Source organism: Dendropsophus ebraccatus, chromosome 2 (assembly GCF_027789765.1).
Source record: "Dendropsophus ebraccatus isolate aDenEbr1 chromosome 2, aDenEbr1.pat, whole genome shotgun sequence".
Lineage (NCBI taxonomy): Eukaryota > Metazoa > Chordata > Amphibia > Anura > Hylidae > Dendropsophus > Dendropsophus ebraccatus.
This window is the reverse complement of record NC_091455.1, coordinates 173,033,295-173,054,063: the sequence shown is the minus strand read 5'-3', so window position 1 is coordinate 173,054,063 and position 20,769 is coordinate 173,033,295. Positions and strand designations below refer to the sequence as shown.

Below are 20,769 nucleotides of genomic sequence, written 5' to 3'. Positions count from 1 at the left end.
CACCAGAAGCTAGGCCCCATTCACACTATGCTTTAGGCATATATAAACACTAGTATATTGCCTATCCCTGGACAGTCTTCCATCAATGTCCATGAAATTAGCAATAATAGTTGTAACGCTAAAGAATCAGCTATTTTGAATACAGAAAATAAAGAGTACAAACCAAAGTGGAGTCCCAATTAGGCATGTTGCCCCACTGGCATACTCTGCCAATCTAGTGTCACTCCTCCCCTTATATCTCAGTTTTCCGTTGCATCAGATGATTTCATTCAAGTGGAGTTGGGGGCCTTTATACTACAGTATATAGTGCTGATCTGTTGTGAAGCAACTGTCAGACAGGACTGTCACTTATGATATGATTTTAAGGACTTAATAGCTATACTTAACCCTGACATCCTTTCTTTAGCAGTAATGTGTTAGACATGCCAATGTCACCATGACCTTCAGACTACTGTTTCTATACAAGGGCACAGCCCTGTGCACGGACCTATAATATAGTAGTGTGCATGGGCGCCTTAGCCTGTGCTAACCCCTATAATTACATGTCTAAGTGAATAGAATGGTTGTAACATCATTCAACTGTAATGAACCATCCCCTCCATTATAGGGCATGCAAAATTCCCCTAGTTAAAAAAAAAAAAGTAAAATGAAAACACATAATTATATTGATATAAATCTACTTCACAAATAATACAACAATATATTTTATTAGATAATTAAATACAGCATATGGGGGGAGATTTATCAAAGGGTGTAAAATTTATACTGGTGCAAACTGGTCACAGCAACCAATTACAGCTCCTCTTTCCTTTCACCAGAGCTGGAAGCTGAGCTGTTATTGGTGTCTGGGGCCAGTTTGCACCAGTCTAAATTTTACACCCTTTGATAAATCTCCCCCATAGTATATGATGAGCAAGCTATACAAAAAATCAATAGAGGAAAAAAAAAACAAAAAAAAACATGCCACATGCAGTTACGGTATTTCAATAAAAATTAAAAAGTAATGGATGACTAAATGCAGAGTGGTAAGAAGCTCCTTAAAGAGGTTATAAAAAATTTGTAAGACTGAAAACGTCCATCTTGTACATCCTATTATTGCAGTTGATCCACAGTAAGGTATAAAACAGAAAAAAAACATTGAGGTATACCCCAATTAGGAAAAGAATCCTTCCCTGACTACAAATCTAGCAATCAGAATAAAGTCCTGCTTCATTGATTAACATCTAATATAGTACCTTGGTTTAAAGGAGAAGTCCGGCCCAAACTATTTTTTAATATGTTATTACTTAACAGTAGTTAGACAAATTTCTAATGTACATTAATTATGGGAAATGCACATTTACTGCTATTTTCCTTAATTTAGTAGATCATGGAGACTTCAGATTCTCTGAAATACCGTGACGTCACGAACCGGGGTTGTAATTCCAATGGAGTGTCCAGCAGGGGCACACTATATATAGAAGTCAATGAGTACCATTGACTTCTATATATAGTGCGCCCCTGCTGGACACTCCATTGTAATTACAATGGATGTGTATGTGAATGTAATATACAGTATGTTTTTGATTGAATACATTTATGGAATACTTTAAGGAGCAAGTGTCCTTGCTCCCCAAAGTAATCCATAAATGTATTTAAAGGGGTACTCCAGCGTGGGGGCACTTTTGCGCTGGGACCGGGGACGAGGTGGCCGAGGGAAAAGACGTCCACTCACCTCCCCGGCTCGGGGAGGTGAGTGGACGTCTTTTCCCTCGGCCACCTTGTCCCCGGTCCCAGCGCAAAAGTGCCCCCACGCTGGAGTACCCCTTTAACCAGTACGTTTGGAGGGCACCAAGCAGGGAGGGAGAGAAGTGCATCTACCTCCCCCCTCCCTCCCTGCTCGGTGCTGCTGCTGCTGCCACATATGCACAATACTACTCCCCCATTATTTGCAAATATTATGAGCAGATAATGGGGGAGTAGTACCTGTGCTATCCCCATAACGAACGCCGCCGCCGCACAGCTGCTTGTCACAAGGGCTTCAGCATGCCCCCTCCGCCGCTCCCCCTCCTCCTCCAAGCTAACAAGTTCTAACTATTGCCGCCGCTCACTGCCTCTCTCCGCCGCTGCTGTCCACCGCTCACTGGCTCTCTCCGCCGCCTCTCTCTGTTCACACATACCGCTTCCCGGTCCGATCTCCATGCCGGCCGGGGACAGGAAGCACCGGGAATGACGTGCTCCCTGCGGGGTGGGGGTGCTTCCTGTCCCTGGCCGGCATGCAGATCGGAACGGGAAGCGGTATGTGTGAGCAGAGAGAGGCGGCGGTGAGCGGCGGCGGAGAGAGGCAGTGAGTGGCGGTGGAGAGAGACAGTGAGCGGTGGAGAGAGGCAGTGAGCTGCGGTGAGAGGCAGTGAGCGGCGGGATAGTTAGAACTTGTTAGCTGGGAGGAGGGGGAGCGGCGGAGGGGGCATGCTGAAGCCCTTGTGACAAGCAGCTGTGCGGCGGCGTTCATTGTGGGGATAGCACAGGTACTACTCCCCCATTATTTGCTCATAATATGAGCAGATAATGGGGGAGTAGTACTGTGCATATCTCTCATGTCTCTCACTTCCGGGTCCAGGGGATGGAAAAGGCTGCCAGTGCGTTTTTCCAAAAGTGGGGAAAGGGGGCCAGACCGGGTATTTAACCACATTACAAAGTTATATACATTTGTGGGAGTTGTCCTTTAATGTTGTGCTCCAGGTTTTCCCCATATGCACACTCACCATCACTAGGCCTACAGCACCATCTGTTTTTGAGCACAGCTGCATCCATGCATTTCATTACTGTAACTGGGTCATGTGATCAGCAGCCTGACTAACAGAAGTTTTTAATGCATCATCTGAATATATAGTAGTCAGACACCTCCCCCTAAGGCTGTGTTCAGACATTGCAGTTTTGCTTCATTTTTCTGTGTGCTATGATTTTCCCCAAATCGCAGGAAAATGCTTCTGTTTAATTGCAATAGAACAAATCGCAATTAAAACAAAATTTGATTTTGGAAAATCACAGCAAAAACATAGTCAAAACGCATTTCTCTGGAAAATAAAAGTATTGAAAAAGAAAATGCATCAAAACTAGATGAATTGTGAACTCTAGTCAGATAATTGGGTGATCTTACTAGGAAACTGCAGTGATGAGACTCAGACCCTTTTCTCTTAAAGGCTACGTGCACACGGAGCAAAAGTGGGGGGTTTCTGCAAAACGTATTTTTATACAGCCATGTATAAAGGTGTAGTGTAGGGGTAGGCTGGTATATATATTTATATAGGGGGAAGAGATATAGGGCAGCATAGGTGAAAGTGATTTTTTTTATCTTTTCAAAATAACAGAGCTATTAGTTACACAATGAGAATTAGCAAATAAGCACATCAAAGTCAAAAAGTTGGGAGATGTTTGTAGTTTAGTTAAAGTGCAAACAAGAGTGACCTCAATAGGTATAATAAAAGACTCAACATACCAGGACAATAATACTGTTTGTTTGCAAGAGCTATCAAAGAGGGGAAAATGGAGGAGGGTTAGGAAAAGAAACAATAACAAACTAAGCTAATGCTTCAGATTTCTAGAAAATGGAACAAGCATAGTTATGTGTCTCACAACGCTGTCACCAGCCTGTCTCCCAAGAGCAACTGTCCCTGGTATCATGTATATAGCGCTGCATACACCTCCCACACCTAAACAAAACTGTTTTACAATCCTTTAAGGGGAAACTCTGTCTAAATTTTCTCTTTCAAATCGACTGGTGTGAGAAAGTTATATAGATTTGTAATTTACTATTTAAAAATCTCAAGCTTTCCTGTACTTATCAGCTGCTGTATGTCCTGCAGGAAGTGGTGTATTCCTTCCAGTATGACACAATGCTCTCTGCTGCCATCCCTGTTCATGTCAGGAACTGTCCAAAGTAGGAGAGGTTTTCTATGGGGATTTGCTACTATTCTGGAGAGTTCCAGTCCAGAATAGTAGCTATGTTCACACACAGTATTTTTGCTCAGTATTTTGCAACGAAAACCAGGAGTAGATTGAACCACAGAAAGGCTATGTTCACACACTGTTGCAATTAAAGGGGTAGTGCGGCGGTAAACAATTATTCACAGAATAACACACATAACAAAGTTATACAACTTTGTAATGTATGTTATGTCTGTGAATGGCCCCCTTCCCTGTGTCCCCCCACCCCCGCACGTTTACCCGGAAGTGTGGTGCGCTATACATACCTGTCACGTGCCGACTCGTCTCCGATCTTCAGTCTGCGATGTCGTCTTCGGACGGCCCGGCCGAATCCCTCCGACCGTCCTGAGTGCCGGCCGCCCTCTTCAGCGTCATCAGATGCTCAGCCGCGATTGGCTGAGCACAGTTTGGTTCAGCCAATCGCGGCTTAGCAGCTGATGACGCGGCCGCGTCATCGGCTGCTCAGCCGCGATTGGCTGAGCACAGTTATGCTCAGCCAATCGCGGCTGAGCAGCCGATGATGCGGCAGAGGGCGGCCGGCACTCAGGATGGTCGGAGGGATTCGGCCGGGCCGTCCGAAGACGACATCGCAGACTGAAGATCGGAGACGAGTCGGCACGTGACAGGTATGTATAGCGCACCACACTTCCGGGTACACGGGTGGGGGTGGTGGGACACGGGGAAGGGGGCCATTCACAGACATAACATAACACAGTTGTATAACTTTGTAATGTGTGTTATTCTGTGAATAATTGTTTACCACTGCACTACCCCTTTAAGTGGATGGCCGTCATTTAATGGCAAATAACGGCTCTTATTTCAAAACAAAGGCCTTTGTTTAAAAATAACAGCAATTATACTGACCAAAATACTGTGCTGTATCCATGTTTTCCAGACAACCTTAGGGCTTTATCCAACTTCAGCAGCCACAGCTAATCAAATGCCGAACGATTGGGTTTGTATGGACTCGAGCATGCTGGAGGTTTGCTCATCTCTACACAGAGGGCATCCAGTCTGGTGCATGTAAGCTACACTGATTCTAGAGCTGTATTAGGCCGCCAACAGTGACACTTTTTAAAGATGGTAAGCAGAGGAGCCTAACTAGAACATCAGGGCACATAATCATAGAAAGCGGGTGTTCCGCTTAGGAGATTCTGAAATATTGAGATTAGGAAAAAAAGAAAAAGAAACCATGATGCTAGAGAGAGTGGCCGAGTAATCTTGGTGTTTAGTAGTGGCTCAGTGATGCCTCCCAAAAAATACTGTTCCCAGGTGCAGCTGCCTCTGCAGGACCCAGCTTGTATACCTGACATGTATTACTGTATTCCCTCTGTAGCTGCCGGTAAAGGGGATATGTGTGACCAGTAGATATTGCCAAGAAATAACAAACCATTCTCCTCATGGGAGGATGAACTAAAATGTTCTATAACATCACAACAGTGGACGAAAGCAATTTCTTTTTCCTTGAAATGTCTACAGAGTATATCTCATGTAGAAACTATAATCAAAACGTGGTTATATTGGTATTAACTAGAGATGAGCGAACTGGGTTTGGGTTCAAGTCCATCCGAACCCGAACTTTCGGCATTTGATTAGTTGGGGCTGCTGAACTTGGATAAAGCTCTAAGGTTGTCTGGAAAACATGGATACAGCCAATGACTATATCCATGATTTCTACATAGCCTTAGGGCTTTATCCAAGTTCACCAAGTATCCAGCCACCGCTAATCAAATGCCGATCGTTCGGGTTCGGATCGACTTCGGATCGAGGTTCGCTCATCTCTAGTCTATACAATAGAAGAGAGATATATTACATGTTGGTTACTAGTGATTGCCAAACTTGTACAAGATATTGGAAATCAGATAAATGGCCATCTATAGAAGAGGTTATTAATACGGTGAAAATATGTTATTCATATGAGGAGTATATAGCTATAGGCTCTAATTCTATATTAAAATTTTTATAAAAATTGGGCCTTGTGGAAAAACTACTACAAAAAACATTTTAAATTCACCTTATAACCCCCTTAAATATACATAAAATAACACACACAGCAGATACGCAGCAGATACGCAGCAGATTTGATGCTGTGTTCAGTTATTTAGATCTAATCTGCTGCGTATCTGCTGCGTATTGTCGCAGCAGTAAATACGCAGCGTATATGCCGTGTGTGTTTGTACCCTTAAAGCGTAACTGTCATTTCAGGGTCATTTTTCTGAAAACATTAAATATCAACAGTACAAGCGATTTTAAGAAACTCTGTAATAGGTTTTATGTACTAAAAAAGTTTCCTTCTGTACTGAAAAAGCAATCTCCCAGCCTCCCCCCTCACATCAAATGAAGCAGGATTTCTGTCTCCATTATGTGGCTATGGAGAGGGGAGGTGCTGTCAGTGGCGGTCTTTGGCACCAAGCACCCCAAGCGATCGCTTGGGGCCCCCAACATCCAGGGGGGCCCCCACGCCCCGCTCTTGTGCTCATAACCGCTGGACAGGGCCGCTGCCCCGCTCGCTGCTGCCATCTGAACTGTAACTATGAGCACTCGTAATGAGCGCTCATAGTTACATGCAGCAGCACTGACAGGGCGGGAGACATTGGCCCCCTTCCTTTCAGTCACTCTTGTGGCCGCTTGTGGCAGCTTTGTCCTTGTGGTGCCGGCGTTCCAGTGACATCACTGGAGCATTGGCGCCAGGAAAAGGGGAGTGCGGTCTCTGGTGATCGCAGGGAAAACCCTTCCTGCGGCCACAAGAGTGAAGAGAAGAGGAGACGCCCGGACCCAGGTGAGTATAAGTGTTTGTTTTATTGTGTTATATACTATATGGGAGGGGGAGCACACAGGGGTCTGTTTAACTGGGGGAGTGCACATCGGGGGTCTATATAAATGAGGGAGCACACAGGGGGGCTATATAACAGGGGGAGCACACAGGGGGGCTATAGACTACTGGGGCTTCACAGATGGGTCTATATACTACTGGGGGCAGCACACAGGGGGTCTATATACTACTTGGGGCAGCAGAATTGGGTCTATATACAACTTGGAGAGCACACAGGAGGTCTATATCCAAGTGGGGGAGAACACAGGGGGGCTATATACTACTGGGGGAGCACACAGGGGTCTATATACCACTGGTGGGGCACACAGGGGGTCTATATACTACTGGGGGGACATACAGGGGGTCTATATACTACTTGTGAGGCACACAGGTGGTCTATATATGACTGGGGGAGGACACACGGGTCTGTTTACTACTGGAGCAGCACACAAGGGGTCTATATAATACTGGTGGGGCACACAGGGGGTCTATATACTCCTGGGGGAACCACACAGGGGGTTTATATACTACTGAAGGAGCACACAGGGGTCTATATCCAAGTGGGGGAGCACACAGGAGGTCTATATCCAAGTGGGGGAGCACACAGGGGGGCTAAATACCCCTGAGGGAGCACACAGGGGGCCTATAAACTAGTGGGGGAGCACACAGGGGGTATATACAACTGGGGGCAGCACACAGGGGGTCTATATACAACTGGGGCAGCACACAGGAGGTCTATATACTTCTGGGGGAGCACATGGGGGGGCTATATATAACTGGGGGAACACACAGGGGTCTATATACTACTGGGGGAAGCAAACAAGGGGTATATACTACTGAGGGCAGGACACAAGGGATATATACTATTGGGGGCAGCACACAAGGAGTATACATTACTGGCGGTAGCGCACAAGGGGTATATACTACTGGGGGCAACACACAGCGGTCTATTGTTTTGGAACGCGTGTCGAGCAGAGGGCCCCAGACATAACTTCGCTTGGGGCCCCAGAAATGCCAAGACCGCCCCTGGGGGCTGTTAGAAGTGACTGAGCACGGAGCAAGCACGGAGCAGTCCTGCACAGCACAACACCCTGCAATCTTCTCTCAGTAAGTTCATAGATAAGCACTGACCTTTCTGACACCTGAATTTAGCGTTTTAGGTGCCCAGAGAGTCTACAAACAGCTGACCTTCATGTCACCTCTTCCTGCTCCCTCATCTCCCTCAGCCCCTCCCCCCTTCATAGGCTTACAATGGAGAGAGCAGAACCCGTCTTCACTGGCTTCTCTGTAATGAAGACGTGTTTTGCCTGATAATACACAGATAAGAAGTCAGGGGGGGGGGGGAGGCTGGGAGATTGCTTCTTGAGTACAGAAAGAGGCTTTTTTGGCTGATGAAACCTATTACAGAGTTTTTTAAATCGCTTATACTACTGATTTCTGTAATAAAAAAAATATGACAGTTACTCTTTAAACATATTAGAAGCTCGGTAAAAATATTATACACCAATACTATTTTTTTTTTTATCTTATGCATATCATCTGTTTGTCAACTATATACTAGAGATGAGCGAACCTCGAGCATGCTCGAATTGATCCGAACCCGAACTTTCGGCATGTGATTAGCAGTGGCTGCTAAACTTGGATAAAGCCCTAAGGCTATGTGGAAATCATGGATATAGTCATTGGCTGTATCCATGTTTTCCAGACAACCTTAGAGCTTTATCCAAGTTCAGCAGCCCCAACTAATCAAATGCCGAACGTTCGGGTTCGGATCGACTCAAACCCGGTTCGCTCATCTCTACTATATACCTCTGAACCTGCTAATAGTTAGACCATCTTGGCCTTTAGTGTGTAGTCCTGTGTGTGTGTGGTTAGTTTATTATACACATATAAGAAAACTATGTTTTTATTTTAAGCCATACTTTTCTTTTTTCGATTTGTAGTCAATCACAAAATTCTGATGCGTAACTTATGTTTTGTCCTTGTGAAAAAATATTATAAAACAATAAAAACATTGAACCAGATATTGCCAAGAATTCCGGTATCAGCAAAAGCCGTCCCCCAACCTCAATGGGAGAAATAAGTGTTCTATTGCTAGCGATAGCGCATGCTGTAGTCTTAGAATAACGCTACAAATCAGGGGGAGGGAACCGTGTCTCTCCAGCTGTTCCAAAACTACAACTCCCATCATGCCTGGACAGCCAAAGGCAGTCCAGGCATGATGGGAGTTGTAGTTTTAGAATAGCTGGGGAGCCAAGGTTCCATACTCCAGCTACAAATCTTATAGTCTGTCCCTGAAATCACTTTAAGGACCGTCCTGTAACTGTTCTCACTGGTGTTTCCAGCAGCCTTATAGTACTATGTCCCCTGACAGTAGCCGGCTGATGCCCATGCATGATGGGAGTTGTAGGAGCACTGTTCTAAGCAGTGGGCGGTCCCAGCATTCCCCTGGTGACTGACAGTGTTGCTTTGTTTCCCGTGTCCATGGCAGTCAGCGCAGGCTCCTCCTCCCAGTAACCATGACGTCAGCGCCTCTACCTCGCTGGAATGCCAGTCAGCTGACCAACTCCAGTCATCATGGGAACCGGAAGTGACGTAATCTGACGAGCAGGAGAACGAAAACAAGCAGAGAAGCTGACACGCGGAAGCGCCCGGTGCCCGTCCTCTCTATAACACCTGACCGCCTGGGCTGCGCTCCCGCGGGCTCCTCAGTGCCGCCAGACAAGTCATCTCCGTACAGGTAGGACGTGCGCCCCGTGTGAATGTCTGTGTGCCGCTGTGACACTGGGGATTAGGGCCTCTCTATTACAGGATCCTACAGGACGGTCCTTATTTTGCTGCCCGGTATGAGCGCGACCTTTCCGTCCGCTAGTCATAAACCGCCGCACATACAGGCCTCTCTGGCGCAGTGAAGACTCAAAGGGGCGTGGTTATCACTGCGTCACTCTGCCCCGCCCCCTTCTACTGACCACGCTGCGTGCAGGGGGCGGGGCTCACACTGCAGGTGACTGATACCAGGTGATTACCTGCAGCTACTGACAGCTGGCCCGTGACGTCACGCACTGCCCCCTGCTGGTGGGCGCCGTATTAAAGAGATCTGCTGACGTCACTCTCATTCTTCGTGTATGTAGTCAGGCATGTTGCTTTTGGTTTCAGCTTACTAAATTTTTTTTAGCATAGTCTGATTATGACTCAAATTGTGGAAAAAGCAGCAACATGGTGATTGACGTTTGTGATAGCAGACATAAAGAATCTGCATGTCTGAATAAAAAAATATAAAAAGCTGAATGTCTTCTACTGGCGCCCCCTAGTGTTCTCCTGCAGCACATCAGCTGCCCTCACACAGTATGCGCTGATTGGCCTTTAGCTGTCATATGAGGAGAGAAGCCATGGGTGCGTCCTCCAGTGCTTCAGCCCAGGCCTGGTGGTACATTCACTTTAACATTATTATTATTATTTATTTTTATTGAAATATGTGAGCACTCAGTGAATGGGTTAGGTTCTTTTTACACCACACTATTGTTGTGTCTAGTAATGTTGCTTGTTAGGGATCTCCCCAGTAGGTACATCTACCATATAGCTATGCCATGCTATACATAGACTGCCATGTTAAAAAATAAAATAAATTTTTTTTGCAGTGTATGTTTTTCTACTGGAGGTCACCACTATTCCATCTAGCAGAAAAATGCAATCTCTGATGGAAACTGCTCAATGGAGGCCAACATAACACTTTACTGCCCTCTGTCTGGTGACCGGAGTCTGTATTTACTTTATTTGTATGTGCCAGGAGATTTTCTGCCATAGGTTATCGTAAGCACTGAATCGCCACTGTGGAGACAGCTGCACTGAGTTTTGTGGGGGATGAAGGATGTGAGGGAAACCTTGATTTACCTTTGTGGGACAGTACAGATAATGTTCGACAGGCAGACTGGTGTTCAGCTTGCATGTACCCAGCCAGTGGTGTAGCTACCATAGAGGCAGGGTAGGCGGTTGCTGGGGGGCCCGGGGGAGAAGATAAGAGCCTCCTGTGTCCTTCTTCTTAACCCATTATGTACTGCATTGTGTAAGTGACCCAATGTTTACTTACATGCTACAACACAAAAAAGGGTTAACAAGCAGAAGACAAAAAAAAACTTTGCTTCCCTGCACTGATAAACCCTGACCTCTGTTCTCACTGCCTGCTGTGAAGGTCAGGGATTATCAGTGCACCAGCAGTAGAGCAAAGATTTACTTGTCTTCTGAACATTGGGTCACTTACACACTGGAGTACTTAAGGGGTTAAGCAGAAGGTAGTATGCTCCTGCCCTTATGTATTTCTCTCTGCCTGTCAATTTTGTGGCTGCAGGCTGGATTCTGGCCACATCACAGAGTATATATGTGTGTGTGTGTATATATATATATATATATATATATATATATATATATATATATATATATATATATATATATATATATATATATGCAGTGCTTTGTGTTGTGCTTCAGGGGGTGGGGCTTAAAGTTTTTTGTTATGGGCCACCGTGAATCCTAGCTACGCCCCTGTACCCAGCCCAGGCTATTTTAGATACTGTCCTGCAGAAAGCATTAGTTAAAGGAGAAGTCCGGCGAAAATTTTTATTGAAGTATTGCATTACCCCCCAAAAGTTATACAAATCACCAATATACACCTATTGCGGGAAATGCTTATAAAGTGCTTTTTTCCCTGCACTTACTACTGCCTCAAGGCGTCACTTCCTGGATAACATGATGATGTCACGACCCGACTCCCAGAGCTGTGCCTGTGGCTGCTTGAGAGGATGATGGCAGAGGGATGCTCAGTGTCCCTCCAGTGCCCCGAGTCCCTCAGTGTCCCTCTGCCATCATCTTCTCCAGCAGCCACAGCCCACACAGCTCTGGAAGTCGGGTCGTGACATCACCATGTTATCCAGGAAGTGAAGCCTTGGTGCAGTAGTAAGTGCAGGGAAAAAGCACTTTAGAAGCATTTCCTGTAATAAGTGTATATTGGTGATTTGTATAACTTTTGGGGGATAATACAATACTTTAATAAACATTTTTCCCAAACTTCTCCTTTAAACTCTATACATTACCTATCCATGCTGCAGGGCTCCTCTTGTGGTCTTCTTCTCATGGGCTGCAGCTCCAGAGTGGCCTGTCTGAGCTGACAGGCCACTCAGCCAATCACTGGCCACGGCGGTCCCGGTCAGTGATTGGCTGAGCAGCCTCTTAGCTCAGACAGGCCGCTCTGAATCTGGAGCTCGCAGAACCTGGGGAGAAGAAGACTGCAAGAGGAGCCCTGCAGCATGGACAGGTAATGTATAGAATGTGGAAATCGTCAGCCGCCGGCCGCGCACCACTATTACATGTAGCGCTGCGCGGTCGGCGCCCGACAATTATAGGTCCAAACCTATGTCAACGATCAACCGATTATCGTTGTCATCGGCTGATCATTGTGTTTATTACACCAAGCGGTAATCGGCCGGATAGGGCCGATTATCATTCCGTGTTATAGGGCCCTTAGATTGCCGTTAGAGCTGTGTGGAGGAAGCAGTCACATCCTCACAGACCAGACAAGGAAGTGATTTTTTTGGGGGGGTATTCCCGTCCTGGTTTGTTGTGCTTTAATGCTAGAGACAACAGGAATTGGGACTCCCCAGACAGCTGATTGAAGCAGGAAAATATGACCGTGTCTCCTACAGCTAATGGATCAGTTACTGTGGATTTACTTTCCACATCTGCTGATGGTTGTTCCAAGTATCTAGCACTCTACTACTGTGATTCCAAACATCATCTGGCACGTAAATTGCTCCATTGGGCTCTTCAAGGCATGGGTTTCCATGGCTGAGCAGCTGCATTCAAGCCTTATATCACCAACCACAATACCAAGCATCAGATGGAGCCATGTAAAGCAGACTGCCACAGGACTCTGGAGTGAGAATCACCATTCTCTATTTGGTATCTGCTTTGGTGAGTGTCTGGAGAACATTACCTGCCTGACTGCATTGCACCATCTGTAATGATTAGTGGAGGAAGGATAATGCTATGGGGCTGTGTTTTGCTGGTTGGCCTCAGTAAATAAAATCTTAGTGAATGTACCAGCAGGTACATCACTTTAAGATTCATGCAACAGACCTTTTTTTTGAACTGCGGCCCAGTTCACATCGCCGCTCTATTCTCAGTCACCGGCACTGCATTAAGCACTGGAGGCATTAAGCACCCACCGGCCCCCAGTGTTTATTACCCGTAGCAGTACGTCGTCGGTGCCCGACAATTATAGGTCAGAACCTATATCAACGATCAGCCGATGACAACGATCATCGGCTGATCGTTCTCTTTATTACACACAACGATAATCGGCCCAATTCGGCCGATTATCGTTCAGTGTAATAGCACCCTGACGATATACATTACCTATCCAGGTTGCAGGGCTCCTTTTCCTCTGTACTTCTCCCCGGGTCGTGCACGCTCCAGCTTCAGAGTGGCCTGTCTCGGCTGACAAGCTGCTCAGCCAATCACTGTCCGGGACCGCCACGGCCAGTGATTGGCTGAGTGGCCTGTCAGCTGAGACAGGCCACTCTGAAGCTGGAACGCGCGGACCCGAGGAGAAGGACAGAGGAAGAGGAGCCCTGCAACCTGGACATGTATAACGTTTAAACAAGGGCTGCATGGACATCGGTAACGATGTCCCTGCAGCCCTTGTTAAACTATTATCAGGCCGTGTAATAGGCCCAGTAAACGGGTGCTGATCTAGCAGATCGGCGCTTGTTTACATTTGTTATCGGGCCCCCATTGGCCCTAACAGACACCTCTAAGATATTTCCAGAAGGGTGGAAACTGTTATACTTCCAAAGCAGGGGCCACCCCCGTATTAATGGATTTAGAATTGACTGTGCCAGTACTTCAGTCCATAGAGTCCATCTGGGTATAGTGATTGCTGATACAGCTTTTTGTAGCAGAGTTGTGTAACTTTTGCTCTGCTCTTATGAGATAAGTGTTTGGGAGTGTTCAGCGCACCTCCCATATTATCTACACATAGTGGTGCCTCTTATACATTATATGTACTTTAGGATACTATTACTTGGGCCGTCAATAATGCTGATCTGCTTGTTTACTGAGCCTATTACACAGCTCGATTATCGGTCGAATTGGCCTAATTCAGCCGATTATTGCTCCGTGTTATAGGGCCCTTACAGAAGTTCAGTAAGTGCAACTAAGCCAGGACACGGGGCATTCATGTTATCCCATATCCGCACTGGATAAAACACTGGAAGATTTACTTTTCTAGAACCTTTGCTGTATATAAGGATGTTGTAATAGTTCCAGTCTTTGCTGAGTAATAGCACCTGTAGCTTTCTGTTACTGTTCTTATTTCATCATGGTAACGTTTTCTGTATTGTTCCCCGGCCTTGTAGGTCGTCACTGGGGCGGATTTACTAATACTTGTTAACACCTAAAGAAGTGGTGTGAGTTTTTATTTCATTTACGGCAACAAGCTTGACTGTATACTCGTCCGGGCTGATCGCCTTCCCTCAGCTCACCATTATTTCTGTGTCCAAATGTTGTTCAGGTCCCGCTGGCACCGTTTCTCCTCTCGCGGTCCCCAGTCCACAGAGGCCGGATGTGACTGTCTTATATGAATGTCTGTGAGACATTTATAAGACAGTGACCTCTGGCTCTTGAAAAGCACTGGAGACTCTGGACAGTCAGGAGGAGTCGCGTCTGTGCCAGCAGCACCTGAATGGCATTAGGGCACAAAAATAACACTGCACCGTAGAAACATGATCAGCTGGGGTGAGTATACAGGGAAGCTTGCTGCTGGGAGTAAAATAAAAAAACAACAACCTGATGCTTACTTTTAGGCTGTGTTTCCACATACACATTCAGAACATTATTGGTAGTATAGTCAGATACATTGTCTTCTATCAACATGAACCATGGCAGCTCAGGGCCAATACTGGGCCATTGTGGCTGCTGTGACTGAAGTAGTCCTGAAGCTTAGGGTGGGTTCACACGACGGAATCCACGCGGATAAGTTCCGGTGGATTCCGTCGCTGGCGTCGGCGGAATCCGCCCGGCCATAGAATGGGGTCTATGGCATGGGCGGATATGTGCACCGCCGCGAGCGGGTACGAGCGACAGAATCGGCCGGAACTTATCCACACGGGTTCGTTAGTGTGAAGCCACCCTTAGGCTGAAGTGTGGTAATCTAATGGATCCATATTATACTTAAAGGAGTCATCTGGTTAAGTAAAGTAGATGTTCAGTAATCCACATCCTGGAGACGAACAAAGTGTTTAGTACTTATTACCTCAAGCCTCCTTCCCTGAGTGTTGACTGTGCTCCCTTCTGCTCTGTACACTGAAAACTGTGTACATTCCTCTCCATTCTGCCGCTGAACTCCCTCTTCACCCCTCCCGTCTGGGATTCTCATGTGACCAGCGTCCCCTGGACAGCTGTCTCTGTACTCTGTGATATCGACTGGCCAGGACGGGTATTCAAAGTGAGGTCATTGGCAACTTGACCCCGGGGGTTTACAAAGGGTCAGGGGCGTAATGACCACTGTAGCAGCCATAGCGGCTGCTATGGGGCCTACCGATTCAGGGGTCCCCCTGTTCTGTTTCTGCAATACACTGGACCCCCTGAACTGTCATCATTTGCAGCACCAGGTGGACGAGCGGTCCTCCCAGGTTCTGCAAATGTCCCTTTGTCTGAAAGCACTCCTGACGAGCGCTTGCAGTTATGCAGGTATGACTACACTTGATGGCTTAGTGGTCAGTCGGGAAGCAGGAGGGCCCAATCAAAAGTTTGCTATGGGGCTAAGCCATTTCTAGCTATACTTCTGTAAAGGTTGCAGAGACAGCCTACCAGGGATGCTAGTCATGTGAGTGTCCAGGGAGGGAGGGGGGAAGTCCATCGGTGGAACGAAGAGGATTGCATAGACACAGTTTTCTGCAGAAGGGAGTACAGTCAGAATGGTAATCTCCAGGAAGTGGACATCTACTTAACTGAATAAGCAATTTTTTTATATCCATCAATAGAAAAAAATGTCTACTTTCTTCCAGACACAGTAAGTCCCTTGTGTCCAGTGTGGGTGCAGTTCATGTTGTCTCTGGAAGAAAGTGGCTGTGTTTTCCTAATACTGCATAACCCCCTAAAGAGAATGTACCATCAGGTACATCCTCTTTAATCTGACCCAGGGATAGAACGGCGCTCTCACGGGAAAGCCGGTACCGCGGTCCGTTTATATGAACTGTGGCCCGATTCCCGTGTACGGCTGCATTCTATCAAGGGGTCCCGGTCGGAGCTGAAGCACAGGAGGAGGGCCGTCCCGTCCCCAATGGGAGGAATTCCCACCCCTGTATGATGCGGCTCCATTGATTCTAATGAAGCCGCGTCATAAAGGGGAGGGAATTAAAAAAAAAAAATAGACCGCGGCACCGGCTTCCCCGTGACTGCGCCGTTCTATCCCTGGGTCAGATTAAAGAGGATTTACCTGATGGTTACATTACATTGATCCCTCATGTGACCTAGAGGACCTAAAATCATGGTGACATAACATGATAAAGAGAAAAAAGTGGGCTCTACCAGTGATGGCAGACGTGGCGGGAGTTGACGTTGACTATGTAAAAATTTGGGTGTTCTAGTTATTTTGTCTATCCCCTGCACTTACTAGTAAGTAGGTATATAATTCTCATGTGTTCTCCATTTACAGATTAAATATGTCAGCTCTACAAGACCTCCCGTCTCCGAGTAGCACCATGCAGACATCCAACTTTGCACATGTCATCTTTCAGAATGTGGGGAAGAGTTACCTTCCAAGCGTTCCTCTGGAGTGTCACTACACACTGACTCAGTATATCCACCCCCATCCTAAGGACTGGGTTGGCATTTTTAAGGTAAGGTTTTATCGTCAATCAGTTTTTGTTGAGTGCCGCATTTCATTCTGATACGTTTGACTTGCATAAAAATGTAATGTTATTAATCCCGACCAGTGGCTGCCTAAAAAAACATGGATCAAAAGGCAATCAAAAACCTTAATTTACCCCAAAAGGGTTCGCACTGTGCCCCGTAATCTCAGCTTTAGCCAGCTGTATACAATAGATGTCTATAGGGCTTCTTGTATATGGAATTGCCAGCAGTCCCTTAGACTTCCTTTATAATTCCTTAGACCATGAGAGCGCAGATGATGTATATGTTTTTGGTTAAAAAAGTCCGCTGAGTGGCAGCAGCAGCGACACAGCCTCTCTGCTGCCACCCAACCCCTGCTTTCATCAAGCACTGCCACCAAGCGCTATTGATACAGAGCAGGGTCCCATTCATCTATTGCTATGACTGCTCGCTGTGCTTGAGCTACTTGCAAAGTGAGCAGTAATAGCTTGTGACCCTGCTCTGTATGAATAGTTCTGTGCTGCAGTGCTTGCTCAGAGCAGAGGACCGGAAACAGCCAGGCTTAGACAGCCCTGCAGTTCCCAATACGAACATTGGTGGCAGCAGATGGGCCTGTGTCACACCTTAGTGCTACAACTCAATGAAAGTTGATAAATAAACAACAAAGCTTACATTTATTTTAATTTAGTTACAAAGTATGCATGTATTAAAGCAATGTATTAACAACAACAAAAATCCTATACAAATGTGTTACTAAAAGGGGTATTCTGGAGATTAAAGTAATACATTTCTCTATGGGAGTTGGGAAAGCTGTCCCAGACCATTAGGAATACAGTACCACATGCTTTAGTTTGTGACATTTGCCTGTCTCTAGGAAAGATATATATTATACTTTTGTGCGGTGTAGGATAGCCTGTGATTTTAGTTGCTGCAATATTTCTACCGTCTTAAAATGTTAGAGGTTTGGAGATCTGGTTCTTGTGCAGCATTTCCCATGCCAGACCGGCAGCTTGGTTTATTGTGATTTTTTTTTCCACTTGTATGGTTAGAGTTATTTAGCAGGGCCTGCCAAAGAAAGAGGGTATGTGTTCATTTATCTGGGAGATGGCCCAAGGGGAACAATAAATTACAGGAAGAAAGGCTACTGTTAGCTTGTACTGTAAGGCAAATGAGTTTCATGGCTGGAACTATGGTGTAATTAGTCGTACACAGCCCGGCATGTCTTTTCTCCAATATTAATTAAAACGGCCTAGACCTTGAGGAAATCCCCCCCAGCTCGGCAGGCCTTGGTCTCTATACCATCACTTCAAAGCTATTCCAAAACCTTGCCTAAAGTCCAAGAGCGCTAAGCTGATCTAGTATTAAAAGTAAGAGAGGCTCTGGGGCAGACGCCTTTTGAATGAAGTCATGTGTAGGATGCCTTTTGTTATACTGGGCTTTTTTTTTTTTTTTTTTTTTTATAACCTAAAATCTTTGGATTTCTTTTCAGCAAGATTTGTGCGTAACTTTGCTATAATCTGAACTGTATATCTTGCTGTGCAATGTTTTAAACTGTATATAGTATGCTGTCATGTCTGGTAGCCAAGAAAAATATTTTAAAAATTAGTTCTGTTTTTCCTTAGTGTAGTATTACACAGTATAACTGTAAATGAGCGCCGATCTGCTAGATCGGCGCTAGCTTACTGGGCCTATTACACGGCCCGATAATTGTTTAACAAGGGCTGCAGGGGCATTGTTACCAATGTCCTTGCAACCCTTGTTTAAACTGTATACATTACCTGTTGATGCTGCACGTCTCCTCTTGTGTGCATCTCCCTGGGCCCCGCGCACTCCAGCTTCAGAGTGGCCTGTCTCAGCTGACAGGCCGCTCAGCCAATCACTGACCGCAGCTGTCCCGGCCTGTGATTGGCTGAGCGGCCTGTCAGCTCAGACAGGCCACTCTGAAGCTGGAGAGCGCGGGACCCGGGGAGAAGCACAGCGCAAGAGGAGCCCTGCAGCATGGATAGGTAATGTATTCTTCTTTGTATGTCGTCAGCCTCCGGCCACGCACCACTATTACATGTTGCGATGTGCGGTTGCTGCCCGACAATTATAGGTCCAAACCTATATCAACGATCATTGTCTGATGGTTGTGTTTATTACACGAAGCGATAATCGGCCGGATAGGGACGAATCTGAGACAGACCTACTGTACACTAGTGTGATAAATAACTCCCCTGGTGTCTGACTGGCCATTTGTGAAGGAGCTGGAATTGGTGCCTGATAAAATTCAGAAGTCAGAGTTCGAATCGGAGCTGCGGCTTACTGACTTCACAGCCCTGCTTTGCATTCATATGCCTTGTCATGCAGGTGGTGCAAAGGTTAAGATGTATGCTTCAGGCCTTTTTCAGCGCAACATGCAAACCGCCGTGTCTTGGCATTAGCGCTTTGCCTAAAAAAGTACCTGTCATTGTCATTGTACTATTAAGTCTACCAACACCTCAACTTGGTCTTGCCTCACCATTCAGAGAGCGGTATTGGGGCCTAGTAAATGCAGTAAAGGAAAGTGTTGTGTTTGGGATTTGTGGTTGGCACAGCTATACCAAGTCTACGTCCCCTCACTGCAGCAGTGGATCAATCAGAAGCACCATAGCCATGTCCCTTCTTTATTAGCCACAGCACTCATTGCCTGTCTCAACACTTGGAATATTAGCCACAGCACTGCATCCCCTTTATCTGTCTGAATCTAAGAGGTACATGCCTCTTAGTGAACCTGTGTCGGGTGTACCAAAAGATTTGGATCATGTGGCTTAAATCAAGTGGGAAGAGGCCATGTCTCCACCTTGCCTTGTTGCCATCCCCCCTGCCTGCCCATACAGCAGGCGTAAGCCAGGGAGAAGGGCTGAATCTGCACCTTCTCCCTGGCGTACGCCACTGCTGTAAGTTTCATAAATGTCCCCCTCAGTGTTTTAGCTCACTGCTCTTCACAATAATTTGCTATTTTTCAGCTGCCAGTGCTCTAAAAGGGCATTTAGTGAACTTCTTTGGCCCTTCTTCTGTCCCAGTACCAAGTTCTTTCCCTACCCTGTTTTTTGCTGGGATGTTGTCCTGTTGCTTCCATTTTGCTTCCTTCTGCAGCCCTCTACCACATGAATTTAACAGCAGGTGATTTTGAGGTGTTTTTTTACCCATGTAAAAATACCTTAAAGTATACGTTACTACTTTGAGTTCTTGTAGATTTTTACAGTTCCCTATAAAGTGGTTCAGTATTAAAGGGATTTTCCCACATAGAATGATACATTATGTGAAATTAAACAATTTTCCACTGTACATTAATTTCTGAAAATACCTAGAAGTTTTCTGTGTAAGACTGGTGTTTTCCTGTAAAGAGAACCTGTAATATTGATAGTGTGTCTAGTCCGCTGACATGGTGTTATACAGCAGGAGGAGCTGAGCAGATTGATGTATAGTTTGCGAGAAAGACTTCTAGGATAACTTATTCATGTAAATCTCAGCACATTCTGGGCTTTGTAGTCAAGTGGGCAGTCATACTCTGACAGCTCCATTTACCACATAGATATACAGATATCTGTCAGTAGCACAGCCCACTTGACAACTTAACCCAGAAAGAGCAGAAATTTCCATGAATAAATGACAAATCTGAGAACTTTTTTTTTAAAAAAATCAAGCTATACATCAATCTTCTCAGCTCCCTCGGCTCTATAACATGATGTCAGCAGACTGGACTGCATTTTCAAAGTGACAGGTTCCCTTTAAGAGTGTTTTTAGAAGAGCTGTCATGTTCTAATGACTTCTACATGTGGCCCCTGCTCAGTCCCCATATATGTGGCATGTAATCCACTTACCTACTTATTATACATGTATTCAAAATTTTCACTATAGTCTGCACCATGGCTGCCTATAAACCATTTAAGTCATAAAACATTTGTTTTTCATTTAATCTGGGTCATGCTTCTTCCTTCAGTCCATGACAATTCATCACAAAAACGTGATTTCTGTTTCCTGTCATGGATTATCACTTGATCGTTCTCCTTGTGTATTCCATTTATTATAATAGAAGACAGAAGATGCGAGTGACATCATTCTGCGTTCAGCTGCCAAGAACT

General features: G+C 45.8%; 1 protein-coding gene across 1 annotated transcript in view; it reads left to right on the top strand.

The window, feature by feature from the left end:
* Nucleotides 1-9,346: 9,346 nt before the first annotated feature.
* The window catches only part of TAX1BP1 (Tax1 binding protein 1), a 73,846-nt gene continuing 62,423 nt past the window's right edge, over nt 9,347-20,769 (top strand). The window contains exons 1-2 of the mRNA XM_069958741.1: nt 9,347-9,518; nt 16,488-16,671. Of these exons, the coding sequence (XP_069814842.1) occupies nt 16,495-16,671 (177 nt within the window). The 5' untranslated portion in view covers nt 9,347-9,518; nt 16,488-16,494. The remainder of the gene's footprint in view (nt 9,519-16,487; nt 16,672-20,769) is intronic.